Source organism: Lagenorhynchus albirostris, chromosome 7, assembly GCF_949774975.1.
Source record: "Lagenorhynchus albirostris chromosome 7, mLagAlb1.1, whole genome shotgun sequence".
Taxonomy (NCBI): domain Eukaryota; kingdom Metazoa; phylum Chordata; class Mammalia; order Artiodactyla; family Delphinidae; genus Lagenorhynchus; species Lagenorhynchus albirostris.
The window spans coordinates 86,587,557-86,613,425 of record NC_083101.1 but is presented as its reverse complement, the minus strand read 5'-3'; the positions used below and the strand labels follow the sequence as shown (position 1 = coordinate 86,613,425).

At 44.4% G+C, this 25,869-nt stretch overlaps 1 protein-coding gene across 2 annotated transcripts in view; it reads left to right on the top strand.

Moving 5' to 3' along the window:
* Positions 1–25,869, top strand: part of PTCH1 (patched 1) — a 58,335-nt gene that overhangs the window by 23,244 nt on the left and 9,222 nt on the right. For both annotated transcript variants that reach the window (XM_060155376.1, XM_060155377.1), the window contains exons 7-20: positions 161–282; positions 1,100–1,247; positions 2,079–2,210; positions 2,638–2,793; positions 3,530–3,628; positions 4,134–4,259; positions 9,602–9,720; positions 10,348–10,750; positions 11,388–11,697; positions 16,522–16,664; positions 18,738–18,921; positions 20,384–20,664; positions 22,099–22,236; positions 25,132–25,274. In XM_060155376.1, the coding sequence (XP_060011359.1) occupies positions 161–282; positions 1,100–1,247; positions 2,079–2,210; positions 2,638–2,793; positions 3,530–3,628; positions 4,134–4,259; positions 9,602–9,720; positions 10,348–10,750; positions 11,388–11,697; positions 16,522–16,664; positions 18,738–18,921; positions 20,384–20,664; positions 22,099–22,236; positions 25,132–25,274 (2,504 nt within the window). The remainder of the gene's footprint in view (positions 1–160; positions 283–1,099; positions 1,248–2,078; positions 2,211–2,637; positions 2,794–3,529; positions 3,629–4,133; positions 4,260–9,601; positions 9,721–10,347; positions 10,751–11,387; positions 11,698–16,521; positions 16,665–18,737; positions 18,922–20,383; positions 20,665–22,098; positions 22,237–25,131; positions 25,275–25,869) is intronic.

Sequence of the window (25,869 nt, the reverse complement as noted above, 5' to 3'; positions counted from 1 at the left end):
AAGAGCTAAATTTTGCTGTAAGATTTGCCATACGCCTCTCATTAGCCTCGTTATTAATGTTCTCACTGAAACAAACAAGCCCTTAATGCACTGGATTTTAACAAGGCATGTGACCTGCCTACTAATTCCTGTAATTATGAGGCTGTCTCTTTATTTTTAGCCTCTTGATATGGCCCTTGTTTTGAATGGTGGGTGTCATGGATTATCCAGAAAGTATATGCACTGGCAGGAGGAACTGATTGTGGGTGGCACAGTCAAGAACAGCACTGGAAAGCTTGTCAGGTAATCCAACACGTGGAGGAAAATCCAAGCCGTCTATTTTTTGTCCTTTCCTCAGAAACCACTTCCCTTCTGACGTCTGCAAGTGTATTTGTATTAATACTTAACTGTTACCCTAGCTAGCTGTCTGGTGTAATAGAATATTAGGAAATATTAGTGGACTAGACCGGCTCAGAAAAGCACCTTATGGGGAATTTTTCAAGATTTATCATTTTCATTGAGACTGTAGTTAGTGATTGTAGGATTTTAGAAGATCTACCCGTGATGTAGAAAATCAGGGCAACTATAAAGTAGGCAAGAGGAATCGGTCATACCATGTGGAGTTAAATGATATGAGCTGAACTCCATCACAGACTGTTCAAGGGAAAGACCAACGACTGAGGGCTAAATGAGAATTATCCTCTGTGCACTTGTGGACTCCGCTCCGTCAAGTGTCAGGCGCTCCGTCTGAGATTTCTCCCTTGGGAGAGCTGTCGTCTGGGATTTCTGCACAAGCAAGCGTGCAGCGCGGAGCCCAGCATATCTGATCAGGCTATCTACTCCACTACCCTTCCTGTTTTGTTGACTAGAAACTGAGAAAGGAAATTGCCTATTAATTTAATTTGGGGGTGTATCTGTAAAAGGTTTGTAAGGTTACACCTTTAATATGGTACATCAATCTATTAAATAAAATAACCATCCAGGTCCCGTTTTAATGGAAACATGTGCTCACGTAGGACAGAATGGCTGCGAGTGAGTCGGGGGTGCTCGGTGGGGATTTTGCACAGTGAGAGCTGCTTCCTGGGGAGGCTGATGGTGTGCCTTTCCCACCCCATCACAGCGCCCACGCCTTGCAGACCATGTTTCAGTTAATGACTCCCAAGCAAATGTACGAACACTTCAAGGGTTATGAGTATGTCTCGCACATCAACTGGAACGAGGACAAGGCAGCAGCCATCCTGGAGGCTTGGCAGAGGACGTATGTGGAGGTAAATGGGTGGCCTTCTGACGCCCTTTGAACCTGAGTACAAACCCCTTAGTTACTAAATACTTCGTTTTAACGTTTTAAAGCATTGTTTTCGTTAGAATTTATTTTCAAAACTGATTGTAATTCTGAGAACTTGGGGGGATGAAAACTTCTTCCTTCTCTTTATATTGAAAATCTCACTATCTGGGTGATGCTAATTCTAATTGTGATGCCCTGAAACATTTTGAGTAACCAATTGTGAACCCCAGAGCTAAGGCATAACAGTGTTTAAAAAAAACACTTGGTTAGCGAAAAAAGGTGTCTGGAAAACATTAGCAAGGCATAGAATCTGTTCACAGCTGCAGTCCCCTTGGTTAGGTCATGTGACAGGAGCTGGCCTTTGTTTCCCAAGCAGTGACCTCTTCTGAGCTGCATGTGACCTTTTAAAAGTGGCCAGCGAATGAAGAGGGGGAGGAGTGCCCCTAAGAATGAGTTGTTTTGGATTAGGGGGGAACTGATGGGCCCGCAAATCAGTTGTAGAGTTATGGAGAGGAGAATAGTAGTCTTAGACATAGCATAAATAAGGCTGTCGGAGAAAACTTCAATTACGCAGGCTCACCGGCTCACCACAGCACCACATTCTCGTTTGATTAGCAATAGCCTTCATTGTCCCAGGCTCAGGTCCTTCAACGTTAGTCCAAGTTCAAACCCCAATCATGGAGAGCTCTTTTCAAGGCATCAGAAAAAAGTGGGGGTTGGGTAAAGGGGACATGTCACCTGAGAGGTCTGTGCTCTTGAAGCTCACCGTAGCTTTAATCCCATCTGGGAATTTATCCTTGCGTTGTGACCGCAGGTAGTTCATCAAAGCGTCGCTCAGAACTCCACTCAGAAGGTGCTTTCCTTTACCACGACGACCCTGGACGACATCCTCAAGTCCTTCTCTGATGTCAGCGTCATCCGAGTGGCCAGTGGCTATTTACTGATGGTAACAATCAATTCGGTTCTCCCAGGGGGCGTTTTTGTTTTGTTTTGTTTTTTAGTTTTTACCTTTCCATGACTGCCCCTGCTTTTTAACTGCTCTTAACACACACTTGCACCCAAGACAGAGAGAGCTCGGCTTCGTAACGGTTTAAAAAGTGGTCGTGTAAAGCATTTATTACCATTTGCAGTTTGCCCACCTTTGACTCGTATCATTTCGTATGATGTCTGTAATGTAAATTTTTGTTGTTGTTCGATTTAATAAGTTCTACCTTTTGATTTGGGGTGATGGGTGGGGGAAAACATTAGAATCTTTACACATTCTAATGTTTGGCTTTTGTTTTGTGTCTCCCCCTTCCTCCTCTCCCCCCTTCCTCCAACTCCCCTTCATTCCTTCACCTCCCCACCACCCTGCCCAACTGTTCTGCTTGTAGCTTGCCTATGCCTGTTTAACCATGCTGCGCTGGGACTGCTCCAAGTCCCAGGGTGCCGTGGGGCTGGCTGGTGTCCTGTTGGTTGCACTGTCAGTGGCTGCAGGATTGGGCCTGTGCTCATTGATCGGGATTTCCTTTAATGCTGCAACAACTCAGGTACTAAAGGAGCCATCCGTCTGCTGTTCATTGACAAACACCCCTCTCCGGGCTTGCCCAGTTGGCCTCCAGTGTGTCCATGTCACCTAAAGGGTCTTCCAGCCTTTTCCACTAAGATGCCCCATTTCTCAGGGGGGTGCTGTCTCTAAGTGGACCACTTGACAGTGGCAGGTCTGAATGGGCTTGTTGATTAGTTAGAGATGCTTCATTTATCGGTGGAATTTAGATCATTTATTCGAGTAGTGGTTCTTAACCTTGAGTGTGTGTTAGCATCACCTGGCGGGCTTGTGAAAACTGATTGCTGGGCCCCATCCCCAGAGTTTCTAATGCAGTCCATCTGGGGTGAGGGTGGAGAATTTGTATTTCTAGCCAGCTCCAACACTGCTGGTCTAGGCATCACGCTCTGAGAACCACTGCTTTAAATGAGATGGATTCCTTCTCACTTTTTTTTTCTTAACATCTTTATTGGAGTATAATTCCTTCTCATTTGTTAACTTAAAAAAATTATTGTACGTGGAGCTTAGACATAGTAATGGACAAGATCTGCTGTGAGCCACAACTGCTAGACTTTGGGGTCTAACTATCAGATAAAACTAAATTCTTCACATGAGTTCATGTAAGCCATCCTTTGGGTAAGCTCCTTGGGGTGCTGGTGGCAGTGTTTTAAATGGCTTTGTAGAATTCTCGGAACTGGACCTCACGTGTCTCATGTCACTGTGCTGTGTCTTCACTACAGGTTTTGCCATTTCTTGCTCTTGGCGTTGGTGTGGATGATGTCTTCCTTCTGGCGCATGCATTTAGTGAAACGGGACAGAATAAAAGAATCCCTTTTGAGGTAATAGAAAAACAAAAGAAGAAACCTTTGAGGACAGCAGAAGCCCCTCTCTGTTCCTGAGTGTTTGTCCTTCCACTTTTCTCTATCTGGCCCAGTAAATATTTCAGTCCCAAGTCAGATGACATGTGACTGACTCTAAATAAGTGAAGTAAGTTAAAAGCATCTCAGGAGACTTGTTCCAAAGTGCACGTTTGTTTCTTTGGGTTTTTTGGTTACTTTGTTCTCATTTCTCCTTGCCCCTTTTTAACCATATTAAAAATGTACTTAAATCATTATCTTGCAGCTTTGTGCTTTGGATAGTAATAACCATGAACAATACATGACTGTGTAGATAGCACTGAAAACTTGAATTTCAGTGTTGCTGTTAGAGGGAAAGGCAGAGATATCCCTTTCTTATCCCCTCACGTCAGCATTGTAAACTACCAGTTGTCTTATTTCACACAGTCTGTGGTCTGCGGGGACTCCGCCCTGTGCAGTTCTCAGCACTGTGGTTTCTCATCCTTAGGACAGGACCGGGGAGTGTCTCAAGCGCACGGGAGCCAGCGTGGCCCTTACATCCATCAGCAACGTCACAGCCTTCTTCATGGCTGCGTTGATCCCGATTCCCGCTCTGCGGGCGTTCTCCCTGCAGGTGAGTTTCCAGTAACTAGATCCGGGGGTATCTGTGAGCGCTGCGCTCAGCAGCGAGCCTTCCAGGTCTACTTTTCTCCAGTGATGTGCTTACGGTACCACCACCGTGAAGTAAAGCAGCATGCCAGCTTTGGGGACTCTTTCTTCTGGGTAGATGCTTCTTTAAGCAATAACCTTGACACTCCCTCTGAAAGAAAGTTCTAGGGTTCTTTCTTTCCTTTAAAGCCCTATAGCTCAGAAGCCTGAGGCCTGGGTATCCTCATGGCCCAGGGCCACTCCATGTGGGACGCCTGTAAGCCCGTACTGCAGATAATCAGGATTGGGCCCTGGTGCAGCCAGCTCTTGTTCTTCCCTGCTTCCAAACTCCACTCTCAGTTTCTGTGCTCACCCCCTTCCCCTGCTGGCTACCATCTCTTGATTTCCCTAAAGCAGCCCCCAACACAAAGCCGCTGCACGGAGCAGACTTCACGGATACGAGGATGGGGTTGCAGGGTAGCCCAGGCCAGGCCATACCTTAAAATTGAGCGTTAGATCCCTCACTGTGTGAGGAGGGATTGGCCAGCCCTTACTTGCCACCTCTCCTTCCTTGTTCTTCCTGGCCCCTCTTCTCCTTCCTTTTGATTCCCTACCGGACTCTGAGGCTGCCCAAGAAAACACAGAATTCCTCTCCCTTTCTTGCGCAGAGCAATTTGGTCCATCGTTGTTCTGTTCTTTCCTTCCAAACCAGGCCCTTTCACATCTAGAGGCCTCTGAGATATGTTTCCAAAGAGCCAGCTAACATGAATTGTAAGAGTGGAGAGTTCCCGCGACTGGGGATGCAGCTATGGTCAGTTCTGTGCTTGGTGTAAAGTACTGGCATTGCTCTTCAGCTGCTTGAAACTCGTGGGAGATCCTGAAATTGGTCAACGCAGCAGATAAAGGAGGCTACTTGCCCAGTTTGTGGCGTGGTCTTCCTAAGCCTGAAGTGGTTTAGGGTTTTGATTTCTCAAGGATATTATTGAAGTTTTGTGAATGAAATTCAAATTTTAAAGCTCCAACTGGTTTCCAAGAAAGATTAAAGGAGCAGTGGCTTTCCCTCTTCCTCCTCTCTTACAATGGGATAGTAATTCCTGAGATGGCCAGGTTTTTAAAGGAAACTATTTTTGGTGTCACTTTTTAAACTCTTGTTACATCCATCCAGCTTATTCATACTGCTTTACTCCTTTTAATCACCAAAAGGTTCTAAGGATTGTGACCAGGAAGAGAAATTGACAAGTCATAGATTAGGTTTCTATTTATATTTTTGTCAACACACTCAGCTCTTTTCTAGCCTTCAGATATGAATCTTATTTCACTACTTACCGATAAAGGCCTAAGCAACTAGTGATCTTACTGCATTTGGGACACTAGACTTGTTTACTCTTTGGTGTAAGGTTTTGTACCCATCACTATGACCACCAGGCCCCCCAAAAAGAAAAATACTAAAAAAAAAAGCTTATTTTCATTTTATTATAAACATATAGAAAGTAGAAATAGAAGTAGTGAGTGAATAAATGAATACATTAAATCTGAGAGTGGGACCAAAGTTCAAAGAAAATGAAAATATATCTAAGAAGTGCTCAGTAATACGGAAGGTAAATAAAAGATGCCCGCTAATTTGTTGGTACAACTGAAGTTTTAGGATGCCTTTTGCACAGCCATGCACGTGTGCAGCACCCTTTGATAGCCTGCTCTTGTCTCGTATACAGCAGATTCTGGTACTGAGAAACTGTTCTAGAGTCTTTTAACAGTGGGACCCTCCCTCCTCCTCTGTCCTTCTCTGCCTGCCTTTTCCCTCGCTGTTCTTTATCTGCTTTACCTCACGCTCCTTCTTTTCTTCTTGTCCCTCTCTCTCATTTTCTCCTCTCCTCTCTCAGTACAAACTGATGATTCATCAAGGCATACTGTCCTTTAATGATATCCTATGGTGTGGTGGTCTGAAAAGCTACATGAGTTTTCCTTACGCCTTTTAGAAAATCCAGTACGCTAAGTTCTCCCAAGGTAAGCACCTTACTGAGATGAAATGAATACTGTTGGTTTTGCATTTCTATTCCAAGGCACTGGAGTATCACTTTAGGAATTGCATCTACAGCTTCTAGAAGTGCTCATTGGCTAGAGAACGGCTTCCTGTGATACTGGTTCATTGTCAGTAAACAAACACAAAAAGTAAAAAAGAAGAATAGAAAATTTAAGAAAAAAGAGCATGCCATGATTTTTGCAGTAGCCATCAGGAATTTTACACTTGGTTCCCTTTAAAATGTATTGACGTTTGAAATTGACCATTATATAGTTTCTCTTTACATTAGTAACTGTGTTAAGTTGTAACTTTGGGTATTCGTTTGTATTTGTATTTTCAGGATACTCTAGGTTAAGCATCAGAAGGACATATCCAAAATGGTTCTGTCCAGTGATAAACCCACGTTAAAATTTTTCCTTGTGGAGCCTTTCCAATTTTGTAACCTTGCCAAAATAAATAGAATTTCTTTCCCAAAGAAACCTCCTTGTCAATCTTTATCCATCTGTCCAAATGCCACCTCTATACCAGAAAGCAGTGGCACTGTTTATAATTCTTTGAAAACGAATGCCCTACACTGGGGCTTTGCTGGTAACTGAATGGTATTTGTTCTTCAATGAAAAGTCCCCGAACAGAATGCCTTATTGTTCCAAATGGTAAGAGGGTTTAGACGAGGGCCCCTCTAGGCAGGGCCAGTTCCTCTCTGCTCTGCAAGTGTCTCAGTGGGGCCACCCATAGATGCTTTGCAGGGGAATGGGACGTTTCCTTAAAGCACAGCAATTAGAATTGATTGACGGTGCAGGATCATCCCCGTCATCTTTTCACATTTACTTGAAATTTCTTAAAGTGCTCTTTGCTCTAGCAGTGACACTTCTCTCTTACTGAGCAATCCTTGCCGTTTGTTTTTATTATTTCAGTGCACTTTAGAGGATGTTGAAGTTTTACAACTTTCTTATCAGTAAATGTCCTACCTATGTATGTAATAAGCTGTTGGACAGTAAGTTTAGATGGGAAGCTACCTTGGGTTTCTTCTCTCGTTTCTCCATTTCCACCACAAAGAGACCAAGCAAGATGCCCATCAGATTTCTCTGATGGATGAAGCTGGTTGGTATCAGATACATTCCCCAGCCATGGCAGAAAGCATCAGTGTTGTTTTGGCCGCAACATCTGGGCCACCTGTATACACCTGCATGGCTTATCTTTTCACAGTCTCTGTCCTCATCCTCAGGAACTTCTGTTCAAAATGAGATGCCCAGAGTTTCTTGTCTGCAATTATACTCCTGAATTCTAAGCATGACTGTAATAAAAAGAAAAGCTGACAGGATTCCACCCCCCACGATTAAGTTTTCCTGGAAAACCCTTGAGGAGCAGATGCATTCTCCCCTACGTTCCGATTGGTCAGGAATCCTAACCCTCCCCCCGTGTCTGTCCCTTCAGGAGGTGATCAGATCTAACGAGAACTCCCAGGTCCCAGCTGGGCTGGGGGCTTAGGCCATCAAGCCTGTGTTTGAATCCGATTTACTGGGAGCCTCAGGCAGGTGACCTTCCTCTGCACCACGGGTCTTTATTAGGTAAAGGGTCGACAGCAGGACTAACGTCTGCCTCCTGGTTGCTGTAAGAATCGAACGGATCGTGTGTAACTTAACTACCTGACCTCCTATCACTCCTCCTCCTTTCTCTTCCCTCAACAGAATTTTAAACCCAGCAGTACTGCATAGCTTTTAAACTCAGACACGGCCTATCGGATTTCCTCCATGCATCCTTCCTCCCTGGTCCTCCCCAAATCCTTTTTTGTCTTCTCCATCTCCCAAGAAACCTTTTCTGGCCACTCTCCCCACCCCCGTGTACCCCCACCTGCATGCTCCCCTCCTCTGAGCCGCTCTGGAACCCTGGCATGCTTCTATTACTACATTTGTCAGCCTAGCTTGTAATTTGTTTATGGTTCTGGCTGTGTCTTTCCTTGAGAGCAGGATTTTGTCTTATTTATCTTTGTGTCTTCTGTACCCAATACGCTGCCCTGACTTTCCTTTTTTCTATTTGCCTCTTAGATAAATCCTCTAGTCGAAATAGTGATTTGCTTATAACATGTTAGGCAGGTCTTTAAAGTACGTTATATACATTAGAGTGGCCAGTTAACATGTTTCATATATTTTGAATTGATGAGGAATTTTCAAGGCAGACGAAGAAGAGAGGGGTTGGGTCATTTTTAGGAGACTCTTGGTTATTTTTTGGTTTTGTAGACTTGACAGGGAATTAATTATCGAAAAAAGCATCTCTCCGGAACTTGGGCTTGCTATTTCACCTCAAGCATAAATTCACAAATTACTATCCAGAGACCTTTGCAAGGTTCTCCTCTGGTATTGTTCGGTACCAGTTGTAATCGGGTTTTCTTTTCTCGCCCTGAAACGTTTACCCAGTTTGAGAAGGTTTTAGAACTAAGCAGTTCTTTGAAAAACCTTGTAAGAGTTTTTATTTTTCAAAAAAACTTTCTGATGATTTCTTGGTTACTTAGCACTCCAGTTGCATTTTTCATCATGCTGCTGCTTTCCATGCCTTTCTGTACGGGAGAGCCCTTTCAACTGTCCTCTGTTGACTTTCCCCTATTAACAGCCCAATTGTGTAATTTTTACTAGGTCAGCAGGAGATTTGCCAAAGCGCTACAGAATCTAGCCCTGTGTTTATTCTAGGTTATGGAGTGACTTTTGAATCCGTACTTATTTATTCTGCATACTAGAATCACACACAGGAATTTCTGCTTAACTCTCCTTGACCTTTTATGTTACTGCGCTCGCACACCCCACAGGCTACTCCAGAGGCTATTTGGAATGTGCCTATTAAAAACCTCGGGGGACGTGTTTGAATTTTTATTTTGTGTTTTAAAGGTGACATTTGGATATACTCGATCCACTTTATGTATAGATTTTCTAAGTGTAAAATCAGGGCTACGTGAACTCTTAGAAATGTTCTAAGAGGAAAATGTTTCTTTTTATCTTAAAGTAAAACATTTCAAGCATATTCTCTGTTCTGCTTTTGTCAGTTTGGTTTAGTTTAGTTCCTGTGTTTGTACCCTGTGGGCTCATGGAATTATTAGAGATGGAAAGGAATGATGGGGGCCTCTATTCTAATCAAATGGTCTCTTAATGAAGGACGAGAAGCAAAGTGATGAGAAACTCCAGCATCTATTTCAGGCTTAAACACCTCAGTTAGGAAAGTGAAAGAAAGATTTTGTTTAAAGCATCTTTATTTTCAAAGCAGTCCTCTGACTGGGAGGAAATGTATTAGTGACCTCTACATTTTTTTTTTTCTCCCAGGCGGCTGTAGTAGTGGTATTCAATTTTGCTATGGTTCTGCTGATTTTTCCTGCAATTCTCAGCATGGATTTGTATCGACGTGAGGACAGGAGATTGGATATTTTCTGCTGTTTTACAAGGTACATTTTCTGGCCCCTGTGGCCTTTATTTGTCGGGAGCAGAGTGGTAATGTTCAGAGAAATTTTCAGTCTGTGAACTTAGAAGGAAGCGTAGTTAACAGTGTGCTGAACGCAGGGGAGATAACGGACAGAGGATGCTTCCTCTGGGGGACATCGGAGTCACTGGGGTTCTCCCCTCCCTCAACTGAACATTCTTACAGCCCCGAGGTTGTGATACACAGGATCATTGTTTACCACACACCAGTATTGCTGATTGTTGGGAACGTGTTGTATCTCTATGGATTAGCGCAGAACGAAGGTTGAAAACCACCATCTGGAAAACATATCACCCTTTGGGTGGTTTGGTTTTGGGTTTTTTTTTTTAAAGGAATTATGCATTAAGAGGTTCGTCGGCATGTAACTTGATTTTTGTCAGCCAAATTCAGGATCAACCATCCATTTGGCCTCCTTTGATTGACTCATGTCTGTGTCCGAATGGATAAACCGGATGGTGTTTGTGGAGTTCCGTGCTATGTTTTGCTCCTAAGTCAGAGCTGTGTAAAGTGAACAATGTCAGTCATTGGCAGAAATGAAAGCACCGTTTCCCTGTTTCGGTATACCATTCCAACATATTTCCCCCTCTTTCAGCCCCTGTGTCAGCAGAGTGATTCAGGTTGAACCCCAGGCCTACACAGAGACTCACAATAACACCCGCTACAGCCCCCCGCCCCCCTACAGCAGCCACAGCTTCGCCCACGAAACCCAGATCACCATGCAGTCCACGGTGCAGCTTCGCACAGAGTACGACCCACACACGCACGTGTACTACACCACTGCCGAGCCGCGCTCCGAGATCTCCGTGCAGCCCGTCACCGTGGCCCAGGACACGCTCAGCTGCCAGAGCCCCGAGAGCACCAGCTCCACGAGGGACCTGCTCTCCCAGTTCTCTGACTCTAGCCTCCACTGCCTTGAGCCCCCCTGCAGCAGGTGGACACTCTCATCTTTTGCCGAGAAGCACTATGCCCCTTTCCTCTTGAAACCAAAAGCCAAGGTAATTACCAAAACAGAAGACTCCTACTGTCTGCAAAAAAATAACAGAGCAGGCGCCTTTGGAATTCATCCGATTGCTTCCTCAGATGTGATGTATTTCAGGCCTCCTAACGAGTCAGTCCATTTAGAGCTCGAGGCCATTTTAATGAGCTCATCTTCTACAGGAGTGCATCTCTATGTGGCAAATGTTTCTTTCAACTTACGTCAACTCCTTGCATTTTAAAGATTTTATTCTAAATGAGCTTGTTTAAAAAATGCGATTACCGGGCTTCCCTGGTGGCGCAGTGGTTGAGAGTCCGCCTGCCGATGCAGGGGACACGGGTTCGTGCCCCAGTCCGGGAAGATCCCTCGTGCCGCACAGCGGCTGGGCCCGTGAGCCATGGCCGCTGGGCCTGCGCGTCCGGAGCCTGTGCTCCGCAACGGGAGAGGCCACAGCAGTGAGAGGCCTGTGTACCGCCAAAAAAAAAAGCAAAATTACCATGATTTTATGTTTTTTCCTCTGGGAAAACGACCCCTACACTGTACATCCGGATAGTGTGATGGTAAGAGTGAGGTATAAACCAAACAGCTCATCTTTGTCAAGGGAGAGTCGGTTATGTTCCTCCGGGTCTGATCTCGGGCCCCTTATTCTGTTGCAGGTCGTGGTGATCTTCCTTTTCCTGGGCCTGCTGGGGGTCAGCCTTTATGGGACCACCCGAGTGCGTGATGGGCTGGACCTTACAGACATTGTGCCTCGGGAAACTAGAGAATATGACTTTATTGCTGCACAGTTCAAATACTTCTCTTTCTACAACATGTATATAGTCACTCAGAAGGCAGACTACCCCAATATCCAGCACTTACTTTACGACCTTCATAAGAGTTTCAGTAATGTGAAGTATGTCATGTTGGAAGAAAATAAACAGCTTCCCAAAATGTGGCTTCACTACTTCAGAGACTGGCTCCAAGGTAAGATGCCGCTGGAGGGCCCTTGTCCTTGGTAAACATTCACATTTGGTCTTTGGTGTGTTCAGCTTCTACAGGTTCCCTTTGTTCACTTTATTAAAGTGTTAGATGATAATGTAACACTGACATGTTCCATTGACTTCTAATTGTTGCTGAAAATTCTTATATAGACTCTTTCTGGGGCAGCTCCCAAATCTAGTTTTTACCTATAAAACGATGCAAACAGTTCAAATGGCCGATTCAGGAACTTCTGTAAGAATTTATGAGTACACAGGATAAATGAACAGATGTTCTTAGAATCACTGAATGCATCCCCATTCAGTCAGCAGTTAGGGGCAACTTTAGGCCTTCTTTCTCTCCAGTCGACTACTATTTCCTAGAAATGTTTCTAAAAGCAAGGTGAGAAGCTGAGAAAGGCATTTTAAAGCAGGAAATGGGAAAGTGGGTTATAAAAGACGGAGCTGGATGCTTCTAGTACTTTTTTTTTTTTTTTAATGGTGGCTAGTTTGGTGACCAAGTGAAATCCAAGTGTTAATGGAATTTCTAGGCTGACTCACTGCCAAGTTGTAACTTACTACATCAGTAGTTTTGCATCATTGGTGAATATAATTTAAAATTCCGTCTTTTGACCATCTTTTGACTTACCATATGGAGTAAGCTTAATCGCTTGATCACATCTCATAGTATATCATAAATAATCAATTTCTGCTTTAAAATGCCTTCTTAGCTTCTGACCTTGCCCTTAGAAACATCTCTAGGAAATAGTAGTCGACTGGAGAGAAAGACGGCCTAAACTTGCTCCTAACTGCTGACTGAATATGAATGTATTCAGTGATTCTAAGAACATCTGTTCATTTATTCTGTGTTGACACATGCAAAGTAAAGTGGAGAATCAAGATAATTATCTACACAATTCAAGCAAAAATACTCTTACTGAAATACCCAAATAATTATGGCCCCAACATTTTTTGGCTTAAGTTATCCAAATGATTGTCTTAATTTCCCACTTAATTAGGCTTGTTTAAACACAGATTTAAGTGCCTTTTTTGGTCTTAAGTCAATACACTTGTATGTAAAGATTAAGCAGCCAATTTCCCTGTGAGTTTGCATGAAATGGTAAACAACTTGAATTTGATTGAAAATTCTTCAGTACGGTTTCTGTCTTTGACTCGTGTTCCTAGAATTTTGTTCGTGCATGTGTTACCAGATTTGACCTCTTTTTCTGAGGAAGGCGAAGAGAACTACATGACATTAACATTATTTTTTAACATGCTCGTGAGATTAACTTGAATTTGTTCCCAGTCTTATTTTTTTACAGTAGTTTGGGAAGCAGTGGGTTTTTTTTTTTTTTTTTTTTTTTCAGATGATGAATCAAAAGACAACGAGAAAGTTGAGAGATTCCCTGCTTTTCATTTTTCCCCCTTTGGCCAAAGACATGCAAATAACTTGCCACAAATAACAAAGAGATCTGCAGAGCACTGCCAGTATCTGAGCAAAGAAGGGTTATCCTGGAATTGATTTCAGTGTCTTCGGCCATTCCTTTGAATGTTCAATATGGCATGTTAGGCGGAGCTTTGGAAGAGGGTAGAGGGGCATTGTCTCCAGGCAGTGCAGAGGGCTAACCTTTTTATAGCCTATTGTAAATTATCCCCATGCTTTCATCCCTTTAAAGACCTAAAGCAGTTGGACTTGGAATCTTTTTAAAAGGTGCATTTGAATCATGTTTTGATTGCTAAGTGAACAGCACCCACCTAGACCAAGTAAGATCCATTCATGCCCACTGGTCGGCGTCCCAGCCAGCCCTAGACCTCTGCATCTGACTCTACCAAGGTCCGGCAGAGCAGTGTACACGGGATGGCCAGATACTGAGACCACCGGCTGCCTAGACATTTTTCAGGCCTGTTGAGTGGTTGATTTGGTCTTTGAACATTTCCTCTTAGGAAGTAGTTATCCTTGAGTCAGCTTTCCTTCAAAGTACTTTGTGTGGTTGCTAAGTGATGGGACCCTCATTAGTTTTTAATGGAATGACCATTACAAACCACGTCATCCCATTGGTCCTTAGCAACATTCCAGTAGTTTGTGGGGGGGGAGGGATTTACTCATAAAAAGGTATAATGGTAATACAGAAATTATCTCCAATGTCACCTTTAAGCATACATGCAAATACGGTGACCTTGGAGATAAAAACCACACTGTACACATGGTATTTGTTTATATTTCACACTGAAATATGCAAATAAAATTTAGATTAGCATTTTCTTTTTAGCGTCCTGTATCAAAGAAAAATTGGCAGTTGAGATAATTAACTCAGAACTTCACACTAGAAAATAATTTCTAGTATAAAGTATTTTAAATGAAAAAGTTCTAGCTAAAACTTTCATGTTTTGCCATAAAATAAGTGAAACGTCACAGTTCTTTCCTACACTATGCATGTGTTGGAATGTGAAATATTTGGCCAAGGGAAGAAGCAAATCCTTGTTCCTTGTTTTGTGTCAAGACCGTATAGTGTGCGTGCACTTAGGCCAAACCATTGTTCCTTGAGCCTTTTGATAATTCATCAGAAAATAATACACTAATTATGAAAGAACTTAACTTTTCTGTGAAGTCAATGATTATTTCTCATTCATCGTGAAGCCCCCAGCAGAGTGAATGGCGAGTAGGGGGCCAGCAGCGCAGGTGATGAGTTGAGTGGAATTGCCAACAGGGTTGACCTCCCCAGATCAGATCAGATCTTTCTTTCCTTGTTTCACTCTAGGGTGTCCCCAGAGTCGTAGAGTATAAATATCATAAAACCGCACTCAGATTTTTGGGGCCCCCTATTTGCCACCAGATGTCATTGGTGCCCACGTTAACTCTGCTATCAACAGATGTTTGTTTCCTGGGCACCATAGTGCGTTCAGGGCGATTTAGAACATTCATGGTTCCAGCTGACTCTGGAAGAGGCTGCCTGGGTTCGAAGCTTAGCTCCAGCACTTACCTGCTGGGTGACTTTCCTCAAGTGACTTCACGTTCCCAAGCCTCATCTGTAAAGTGGGAACCATCATACTAGTAGGTTATCTCATGAGGTCGTTTTAAGAATTGAACGCGGGGTGATCAATGTAAAATGCTTAGACAGCCCCACACTCACAATAAGCGTGAGCTCTGCTCCTCAGGATAGCAGGTCAAGAGGAAAGGGTTAAAGTGCCTACAGGCCACAAAGTGATGGAAATTCTATTATGGTGAGGAAAACAAAACAGGCCTCTTTTCTGGTAGGGGTTGTTTTTTTCTCTCCTGTTTATTTTTTTCAAAAACAGGGAAAAAAAGACTTTAGGTAATAAAATAACATCTGTTCAGTACTGACGGTTGTATGCATGCCTCGCTATGAAAAACAGTCTGTGTGAGAGGGGAGCGCAGCCATCCCGGTGGTCTCCCCGCCCGGCCCCGCGGCCACTCCACGTTCCCCGAACAGGGCCGCCTTTCACCACCGAGCCCGAGGCCCTCATCCCCAAATTGTTCCTGTGAAAACAACGCCCACAGCAACGTCGGAAGGAAGGTTTAGTTGGGACAGAGAGAGAGAACGAGAGAGAGAGAGAGAGAGTCCTGTGTTCCCTTCTCCCCCCAACTTCAAACCCCAAGAGTTTAACTATTTTGAGTACAAACGGAACCAGTTCCGTGTGTTGTGGGGAACGGGGGCGTGTCGTGAAATGAAACAAACCCTCCTCCCTCCTTACTGGCCACGTCTAACCCGTGCACGTGCAGCTGGTTCAGAAGATGTGGCTTCCTGGGCTGCTGGGGCTTGGGAGCTCAACGTGGGAGGTGGTTTGGGGGAGCAGGGCGACGGAAGAGCGGGGGGGTGGGTGTCAGAGGAGACTGTGTGCAAGCCAGCAATTGCTCAGACCCGAGGGCCGGGTCACCAGGGCCCTGTTTTCTCTTCCAACACGCTTATCTCTTTACAGCTGTAGCCAAACCGTCAGGTCTGTAATGATGGTTTTGATTACAGAAGCCAAGCGCAGCTGTGTGTGGTGGGCTGGTGGGCGCGCCCGTCCCCCAAGCCCAGAAAGCTCTTTCCTTCCCCTCCTTGGCCTTGCGGTTTGTCATCTGTTCTCACAGAGCCCCCTTCTATTGGCCTGTGGCTTCCTGTTCTCAATATGATCCAAATTTACCCTGTGAGGTATTTCCCTGCACACACATGCACACAAGATCCCTCCTCCTGTCTCCTCCACAGCCCCTCTTGGAGGAAGGGTGGCAGAGAGGAAGAGAACAGTCCAGAGTGAATAGGTGTCGGCTGTGATCTTTACACAACCTGGCAGCCGATCCCACAGCTTGTATTAGCTCCACAAGTCGAACAGATGGAACAAATTGACAGAATCATGTTCACTCACCCAGGGCTGGAGAAGCAACTGAGTTGCTGTTTGAAGTTGGGAGTTTGAATGTGTTTTTCCTGCTCTGAGTGGAATTTCTGGTTGTATCGAAGAACCCATGGCTTAGCACCTGAAGTGGCACGAAACACTGAATGGGCCTGGCGTGTCTTTCTCACCCAGCCTTCTTGCTTTCTTTTGTCATGGGGGAGAAGAAGTGGAGTTTGGGGGGGGGGCTTTTTGAGGTAAAACATGTGTATTTGTTTCCTAGAAATGAATACTCTCCCCTTCTGCCTTCGAGGCAGTGATTATCAGCAACTTGAAGTTCATTCACGAAAAATCTAATAGTGTCACATGAAGTCAAATACAACTAGAATACAGAGTGTTTGGGGTTGATGGCAAACGCTCCGCTGTCCTCAGAGCACCCTGTTAGGACCAGGGTCATTCTGGATAAGAGTTATAATGTATTACACACATTTGCCTTTTCTAGGACTTCAGGATGCATTTGACAGTGACTGGGAAACTGGGAAAATCATGCCAAACAATTACAAAAATGGATCAGATGACGGGGTCCTTGCCTACAAACTCCTGGTGCAAACCGGCAGCCGTGATAAGCCCATCGACATCAGCCAGGTACGCTCACTGCCTTATACCATGGGAGCTTCGGAGAGCGTCGCTGAGCAGGGCTTTGGGGCAACTGCCACTGAAGACTGCTTGACAGCATGCGATCCCAGCCTGTGCTCTCTGCAGATCCAAGGCATCGGGGGCTGGAAGAATGAATATTGAGTTGGCTCTAATTCTCTTCATTCCACCAGCAGATCGGATGACTGCAGGCAACCCAGAGAGCCTCACCTTGCTCATCTGTCAAGTGGGGACGAGTGTGTTACTTACCTTCAGAGCAATTGTCAGAAGAAAGTCTAGTTGAGGCAATGCAGACTCTTTCAGATGTTAGACATACTGTGTTGCGTTGTTCTCTTTCGAATTCTTGTGCTTGTTACCGTGTCGGTCTTGGTTTTATCCAAACTTGGAAAGGTGGATCCATTGGGGAGCAGAATTTGAAAGAATAGAATTTGGCGTGGATGGATGGGTTAGGGAAGGATAGAAGGATAGGAAGATTTGTTGTGTTTGATTCCTTTGCATTGCTGTGGCCTAAGGGGCAGAGGAGGACAGATGGATTGCTCTCTCATCAGCGAGGCAGATGGAAATCCTTGGAATCTGAGTGGACTCACTGTTGTGCTTACCCCCTAAGTAAGAAGAGCTGTTTCTATTTGGTAATCATATTCTCCAGCTGCATTTGCCTCTTGGCTGTGACACTTGGATTCCGGCATATCCCTTTTGATTCCTTGGGCATGCTGGGGAGGGCGTTTGGACCCTTCAGATTTCAAATGAGTCCAGCCCCACTACTGGCTTCCCCTTGTAGCTTACTTGCTTACTTACTGCAGGCAGAAAACCGTCATGCTAATGATCTTCCTAGCAGCTCTGTTTATTGTCTCCCCTTTTTTGCTGGCATTAAAGGTGACAGATTTACAAAGTACATTGTTCAGAGTTATTATGGAGTGTGAACTTGGTGCTTTATGGCCACATGGGGCATGCTGTCTGGTTTGACAGGGCTGCGGGCAGAGGCGTCTGTCTGAGAGAGAGCGGGGATGCCCGGGGGGCTGGGTTGGGTTTTAGGGACCAGGGACACTGTGGAACAAATGTGATTGGGCCAGGCCCCCGGACATCATTTCCTCCACCTGGGAGGGAGAAGGGCGTGCTGTGTGCACGGAGGCCGTGAGCTGTACTATGTAATTCCAGAGACGGCTTGAAGACGTACAGTTGTTACATATCCTGTGGATTAATTGAATCCAGATCCCTAAAATTTAGTTCTCTCACTCTCCTCCCCTTTCTTCCTTCACTCTTTCTCTATTAACTTCTGTCATTGGTGTTTTCATTTTGTTAAAGACCGAAAGCATTGGAACCGCTTCTCAATCTAAAGTAAACAGGAAAAAGTATATGCATACATACGTGTGTGTCTGTGTATATCTGTCATCTGATGCCTTTCACCTATGCAAGGCCCACAGACCCACTTTAGAGGGAGCATAGTATCTGGCATCCTCACAGGATGTGGCGTACTATGTGTGACCACCTCTCTCAGAATAAGATTCCAAGAAAGACCAAGGCTGTGCACCCGTCCCTTCCACTTTCTGGCGATGGGCATTTTTTGAATACGCAGGTCATAGGAGGCTAGTGTTAGCAAAATTTATACAGATGTTGTTTTATTTTTATAGCTCTCCTCCATTTACTGGGTGGCATTTCCTTTAGTGTTAACAGCAGAGGTTAACTGCACACAGACGTGTATGGGGATTCTTGCCAGGTTTTTTTTCCCCTTCCTCTCCTATAAATATGTTTCTTCAGATTGTTCATTCTCCGCCCTGGCAGCAGACAGTCTTTTAGCATTCAGATTTAATTGGTTCAGTCCATTCCTGGGCCGTCTGCAGAACTCTGTGTGTGTGTGTTATAAACATGCCGATTATTGCATCCTCCGATAAGTGCATTTTGAAAGAAAGCAAAGGTGTTCTGATGGGATTTTCTGTACTTGCAAACAGTGGGCATTCTCTCCTTTGCTGCAGATGCTGGTGCAGAGCTCCACTCCTGTTCTCTCTAGGCAGAGTGTGTTTACCCCAGGCACCCCTCTGAAAGGCTTCTGCTCTGCCCATTTTGCAGCTCACTAAACGGCGCCTGGTGGATGCAGACGGCATCATTAATCCCAACGCTTTCTACATCTACCTGACCGCTTGGGTCAGCAACGACCCCGTGGCGTACGCCGCCTCCCAAGCCAACATCCGGCCTCACCGTCCTGAGTGGGTCCACGACAAAGCCGACTACATGCCAGAAACCAGGCTGAGAAGTAAGTAGCCTTCCGTTGGGCCTGCAAGCTTATGGGGCTCCTTACACGCCACACCTCCAGGCTCAGTCCCAGCCCTCATCCGTCGACACTACGCAGGGTTCAACAGTGTAAACAGAACAATATATTTCTTTCAGTTTAAAACTCTGGGAGACAGATGAGGATGTGTAATCGAATGCAACTCATGCTCTATCACACTGAGAAATAAGAGTCTGTAATCTCCCTTCGTGCCTTTGACTCGAAAACGTCCACCAGGCCTCTCTCTTTAATGCCAGCTGTTCCATGTGAAAGTTGGGGACGCCTCCAGGTCGAGTGTTGTGTTACTGTTGCAGAGTTTTATCGCTGGGGATTATATGTTTATCTTAACTTTGTCAACTCTGGTGTTGAAGGGATTTTTGGCAAGTTGGGTCATTCCTATAAGCCACCAAGCACCTGTACTCTGTCAAAGCTGTTTAAACCGGAGCAGAAAAGTCTGTATACAACAGCGTCCTCTTCCTTTCACCTCTCAGCCCCGACTTTGAAAGGTGGTTCTGGATGGATTTAATTTGCATTTGGGTTAGAGATATTAGTAGCGTATACCTTGGGTACGAGTCCAAGGGAGGACGTGAGAAAGAAGACAGGTCCCTTTGCGAACATGGCTGGAGAGCAGGCGGGTTGTGCTTCCCTGTATCTAAACCTCAGAGCCTTGTGGCAAGCAGCCAAGGCTTGTCTTAATGAAAATTTATAGTTGAGATTATAATAGGGCAAATCATGTTTAGCAAGTCAACTGAATGACCCCAGAGGGTCTGGAACACACAACGGCAGCAACTAAATGCTTGTTGTGTAAGGATTTCTTCCCCTGCTGCTGAAGACTTAGCATTGCATTAAAAAAAAAGAAGCATGGAAGGTTTAAGTGTGTTAGATCACTAAAAGGATAAGAAAGTGAAGCATTTTTCTCAGTAAAGCATGACTTTCGAGTTATTTTGTTCTCATAAGTGATTGAGTAAAACAGTTTGAACTTAGTATTTTCACTTGTGTCAGTTGAACAAAAAAAATGTTCCCACAATTGAATTCTTAAGTTGTTTAGACCCATTACAAAGAGTGACTGCTTCTAGAAGATTAAAATCTAAGGGTAAATCAATATACAGATCACAGGCTCCTCCTCCACACACACACACACCCCAAAATCAAAGGTTGATCATTATTTAAAATTTCTTAAACCAAAGATTGAAACTGTAAAGACCTGAAGACCATCATTGGTATTGTTTGTCCTTCATGTTGAAAGAGGTGCAGTAAGTGGACTTTCTTGCCGAGTTCTTTCTCTTCTCATTGCAATTGTGGAGAATCTGGGGATGCACGTCTGGGATGGCTAACGGTGGGAGCTTGTCGCATTTCTTCCACCCTTGGATGGCGTCCGTTTGCCTGTCTCAGTATTGTCAGGAGCCCCTGATCCATGGGCCCTCTCCCTGTTGCCTTCTCTCTCCAGTCCCAGCAGCAGAGCCCATCGAATACGCTCAGTTCCCTTTCTACCTCAACGGCTTGCGTGACACCTCAGACTTCGTTGAAGCAATTGAAAAAGTCAGAACGATCTGCAACAACTACACAAGCCTGGGGCTCTCCAGCTACCCCAACGGCTACCCCTTCCTCTTCTGGGAGCAGTACATCGGCCTCCGCCACTGGCTCCTCCTGTCCATCAGCGTGGTGCTGGCCTGCACGTTCCTCGTGTGTGCTGTCTTCCTCCTGAACCCCTGGACGGCCGGGATCATTGTGAGTTTATTCTAAGGGTCTTTGTGGAAGTCACATTCCTTTCAGCATAGCTCTTTCTGCAGCCGGGAAGTTTTGTTTATGTCTGGGCCTCTGGAGGAGGGTATAGATTGCATCATCCATACTGTATTTATTCTACTGGAGGTGGTGAGGTTCATGGTTAGGTAGAGCCTTTAATGGCCTTAATCTTCTGTCCCCTCTCCTTTAAACTTTTTGTGTAAAGATAGGGGAGTTTTTGAGCACACTTTCCATAATATAGAGCTGAGCATTTATTAAATACAAACACTCAAAGCGTAACTGTTTTTTTCAGTTCAAGTGTCATTTTGTTACTACATCCCAGACCAAATATAGAGAAGATTCTTCTAAATGGAGCGATAATTCGAGAAGTTAGGATGGTGGTATATGGTTAAATGGTTTTAGGGATGGTTTTGTGTGGTGTTTGTTTTAACTCTTGGGCAGAATGGATAAACGAGTATTACCAACCTGTTTTTTGCATTCTTTCTCCAAGTATAATACTCTCAGATTTGAAACAAGTTTTGGGTAGAGTCTAATAAAATCATGGCAGTATTTAAATTCCATGAACTGTGGTATAGCCTTCAAAATGCCAGAATTATAAAAACAGAGACCAGGTCTTGTTTCTGCACCATAAGTCTGTGCAACAGGTATGTTTAAAGGTAAATGTTTAGTCTATAGGAGTTTTCATGGTACTTAAGCAATTGATGTTATCCATCTTTCATTAGCTTATTAAAAGAAAGCAAAGGGAACTTTTATTGTACTTGTCTGTCCCCCCTTCACTGCCTGCTGACCCCCACCTCCAGAAGGAAAGATCGTTCTCTCCTCCTTTTGTCTCTGTGTAGTTCATTGTTTTATTTGTATTTTCTCCTCTTTGGCCCAAAAAACTCCAAAGTCTGCCACACAGATTTTCTTTCCATCCCCCTAGAAATTTTTACAAGGCAGATGAAAGAAAGGCAAATAAAAGCTTTTCCTTGGATTTGACTGTTTGCTTTGTCCACCCCAGTAACTCCACATTTCTTCAAAGTGAAGGGGCTGTAACCTGACCCACATCAGCTGACCACACGTCCCCTTTCTCCCAAGTCATCCTCACTCAGTCCATGGACTCTCCAAGCAAAAGCAAAGCTACTTTTACGTCAAAGAACTTTTATTCACCCCGTCCGATCAGCTTTCTTAAGGATGGAGGGCAAGGCAACCAAAAACTCTAGTTGCAACTCAGTTATAAGTTGAAGGATGGTCTCTGATGGTTAAGATCAAAGCAGAAGGAAACACCTTGTTTTAAACTGTATTAAATTTGTAGCCAGCAATGAGTGCGTGTTTCTGTAATTCCTTATAGATTGCGCTCGGGGAACAGTTTTGAAAAAATTTTTGCGACACCTAGAGTGTGTTTGTGCCCAGCCACTCATCCTGTGTGTCTTTTTCAAGGTGACAGTCTTGGCTTTGATGACGGTCGAGCTCTTTGGCATGATGGGCCTCATTGGAATCAAGCTGAGTGCCGTGCCTGTGGTCATCTTGATCGCTTCCGTCGGCATTGGAGTGGAGTTCACCGTTCATGTTGCTCTGGTATGGGAGACGTTTTGAGTGAAAGCTATTCACTAGAAAGGCAACCTGTTTCCTCTAGCTCTTTTTAGTTTCCAAGTTGGGAACCTTTTCATTTTCTCCAACATCAAAGAACACACCTGACACACATCATGGCAGAAAGGCTTCAGAGCACAGACGTTCCCTGGGAGTGGCTGAAGTTCAGCCGGACTCCTTTCCCTCTGGGGGAGATCTAAGAAAGAGGGTGTCAAAGATGAAAGCCAGGCCACGTCAGCAGTAGGCAGTGTCTTTGGTGTGTCCGAGTGGGCCAGGAAGGATTCTGCTCATTTGGTGTCGTCAATTGTGTCACCACGGGTCCTGAACTCGTCTGCTGTTCCTAAGACAGATGGTGTATACGTGTGCATGAATACACACGATTTTTAAAATCACAGTCATAAAGCAGGGATAAAATGAGACCACACTCACAGATTTGGTGGGGATGGCATAGTGGAGGGTGAGGTGAGTTGGCAGCTGAGGAAACACCCTGGGGCTGATGAACTAGCTCTCCCACCTGAGCCCACCCAGCTCCTTCGACCTCCCAGCTTCCAAATTCATGACAGCAAAAAGTAGGAGAACTAGCGTTGCTCTCAATAGGAATCCCCCACCCCCACCCTGCCGCCCACCCGGCTCTTTCTATGCACAGTCCTGTGAATCTTTGTGGGAGAAAAGTAAACTTCAAGAGGAGTCTAACACAAGAGACAAACCCATCGTATACATTTATCAGAGAATCATTCAAAAGCCCTATAGCGATGCGTAAATTATGTTCCGTACACACTTGTGTTTATAGTCTGCGTCCTTGGTTTTATGTAGGCATTCAGTAAATACTTACTGACTGAATAAATACTGATGTTTGGAATGCTTAGCTAGGAAACCAGGCATTTGACTTGGATCAAGTTACTTGGAGTAAAAGCCTTTGCTCTTGCAAAAAGGCTTGCTTTTGCAGTCTCTAGCATTGATTTTCTTTGGGCTTAACACATGGCACATGCATAGCTACACACATGGGTGTCTAGACAGATGCTTCTGCCTTCTACCTTCTGTTGTCTTCTTTCAGGGCCATATTTATGCTGCGTAGAGATGATAAATGTTTATATTTCAGAAGGAATGTTCTGTTGCAGTTAACCTGTTTTTTCCCCCAATGTATAATAAAAAGCCGATAATATATAGAAACAGTTTTCTACATTTTGAGCCTACCCTAATTACTTTCCTCAGTTGAGCTGGGAAGAAGGAGAGGGGATTTTTAGAAAGAAGAGCCTAGAGCTTAGAGAACACATAATTACGATATCATTTCTTTTAAAAAGGAGAAAAATTACCTGCGAGTTAAAAATCCACAAATCATTTTATTCTGATGTGAATGAAAACCACTCTTCTTGGTAGCTAGCATTACAAACAAGGGTGGTCCTAGAACAGATTTTTGCAGCGGAAATGCTAACGACAGTCTTTAAACTGTAGCGGCCCCTTGGATCTCTGGGGTAGTAGGAACATAAACATCCATACCAGTGCTGAATAAACGGTGAAGGAACGCCTCTATTCCTCATGCAAGATTTACTCCTGAGAATTGAAGGAGTCTCAAGAGGCAGCTTGGCTTTGTGCTGCTAGCCCAGGTCTTCATCAAGAGGCTACCCACACACAGGACATGGTGTTCTTACCGTGCCCTGTATGTGAAAGTCGTCAAGGAATCGATGGGCACCTGGCAGTTTACTGTTTCAGTAGCATAAGTTATATGCAAGAAGATGGACCCAACTTTGACCCTTGTGGTCTGACGGCCCAGATACAGCACAGAGCGCCATGGTTCCAAACCATCTTGGTGCTTTCCTCCCAGGAGAAAAAGACAACTACTCTGACCCTAAAATCTCCCAGCTCTGAAAGAGCGTCCATACATAGACCCCACTTCAGAGAAAAATACGAGAATTCACAATGCACCTTTGCAGACTTTTGTGTCATTTTATTTCTTCATCCATTAAGTAGAATAACGTCCTGTCCTTCCCTAGTGCACCTGCAAGGGCCCCAAGCCCTCTTCTCAGCACATCCTAGAGCAGCCTTAACTTTCAGAGAGCAAGCTTCTGCCAGGCTCAGCCCTCCCCCCACTGGGGGAGCAGACAGGGTGTAACAGTAACTAACCCACATTGAAATGGTCCTGGGTCACACTCTCAAGCCAATAGTCTGATACACCAAGATCTCCATAAAGTTCCCATTTGGTATCAACAGTATCCTTGACCTAGAAGAGCTTTAGAGTATGCATAAGAGGTGAGATATATCTACACGTATTTAGAACAGGCTTGATTGAATTTACAGCCCTTTGTTTTTCTTGTGATACCTTCATGGTACTTACATGTACTACAAACACATTAGTTGGAACACGGTGACAGAATTTCTAACCTCCGCATAATAGTGAGGAAATATGTATTTAGCACCCAGGTGCTAAGCCCGTTTGGAAGTAAGATCTTGACCTTTCAAAAAATCGGGCAAAATGCTGTCGCTTTCACAACTGGAGGTCTCCCATGTGAATGATGCTAGATCATTTAAGTGTGGGGAGTAAACTCAAGCGTGAGTAACAGTGAAAAGAAGGGAACATTTTGCTCATTTGTATAGTTTTGGCATGGTTTTTAAATTTAAAGTAAATATGCTTTTCTTCTTTTCTTCTTGATGTTCAAGATTTACATCAATACCAAATACAACCCATTATCGTGAACAGATCAATTTAGCGTAAGCCTAGATTTAGCTAGTTGAGCAGCCCCAGTTAAACATGCCAGTAGATAGAGGGTAAGATCTGAGAGGTTCAGTGGAGGCAGATGAAGGTGGCTAATAGCATTGAAGACGAAGCTGGCCATCAACCAAGTCAAGTCCAGGAATCTGATCATCTGACCTCTCCTCGTTGCGCAGGCCTTTCTAACAGCCATTGGCGATAAGAACCGCAGGGCCATGCTCGCCCTGGAGCACATGTTTGCACCCGTTCTGGATGGTGCCGTTTCCACTCTGTTAGGAGTGCTGATGCTTGCAGGATCCGAGTTTGATTTCATTGTCAGGTAAGCATTCGTTTCTAATGGGACCTCTGTTGCTTATTACCTTCTGTCTCTGGAAGATTGCAGCATGTCTTCATTGTGACGCTACTCCCCACTCCTAACCCCGTAGCTTCATTGAGGTATAATTGACAAATAAAAATTGTATATATTTAAGGGGGTACAACATGGTGGTTTGATATATGCATACATTGTGAAGTGATTGCCACAATCTGTGACTCCACTTTCTTTTGAGTTTATTAACTCAGAGGTATCCTGAGAGGCATAAAAGCAAGCTCCCTTCTAGAGCTGTCTTGGGGAATGTCTTAGGGAGAAAAGATGGAGGGTTTGCGGCTAGCAACAAAGGCAACTCTACAACTTGAAACCGATATCCCAGTTATTGCTGTTGAGGTTAGAAATACCAACAGAAAGAAATGACCTGGTTCCCATGCATTGACTGAATTTGACCTTTACTTCTTCTTCAAAACTGTAGAAAGGAAAACGTACAGATACCTACAATTTTCACATAGATTTTATTCTTCTAAGAAGTGAAGATGACATGCCTTGATTTCACAGTTGAGTTGCCACTAAGATTTAAGAAGCATTTAACGTGTGACTTAAC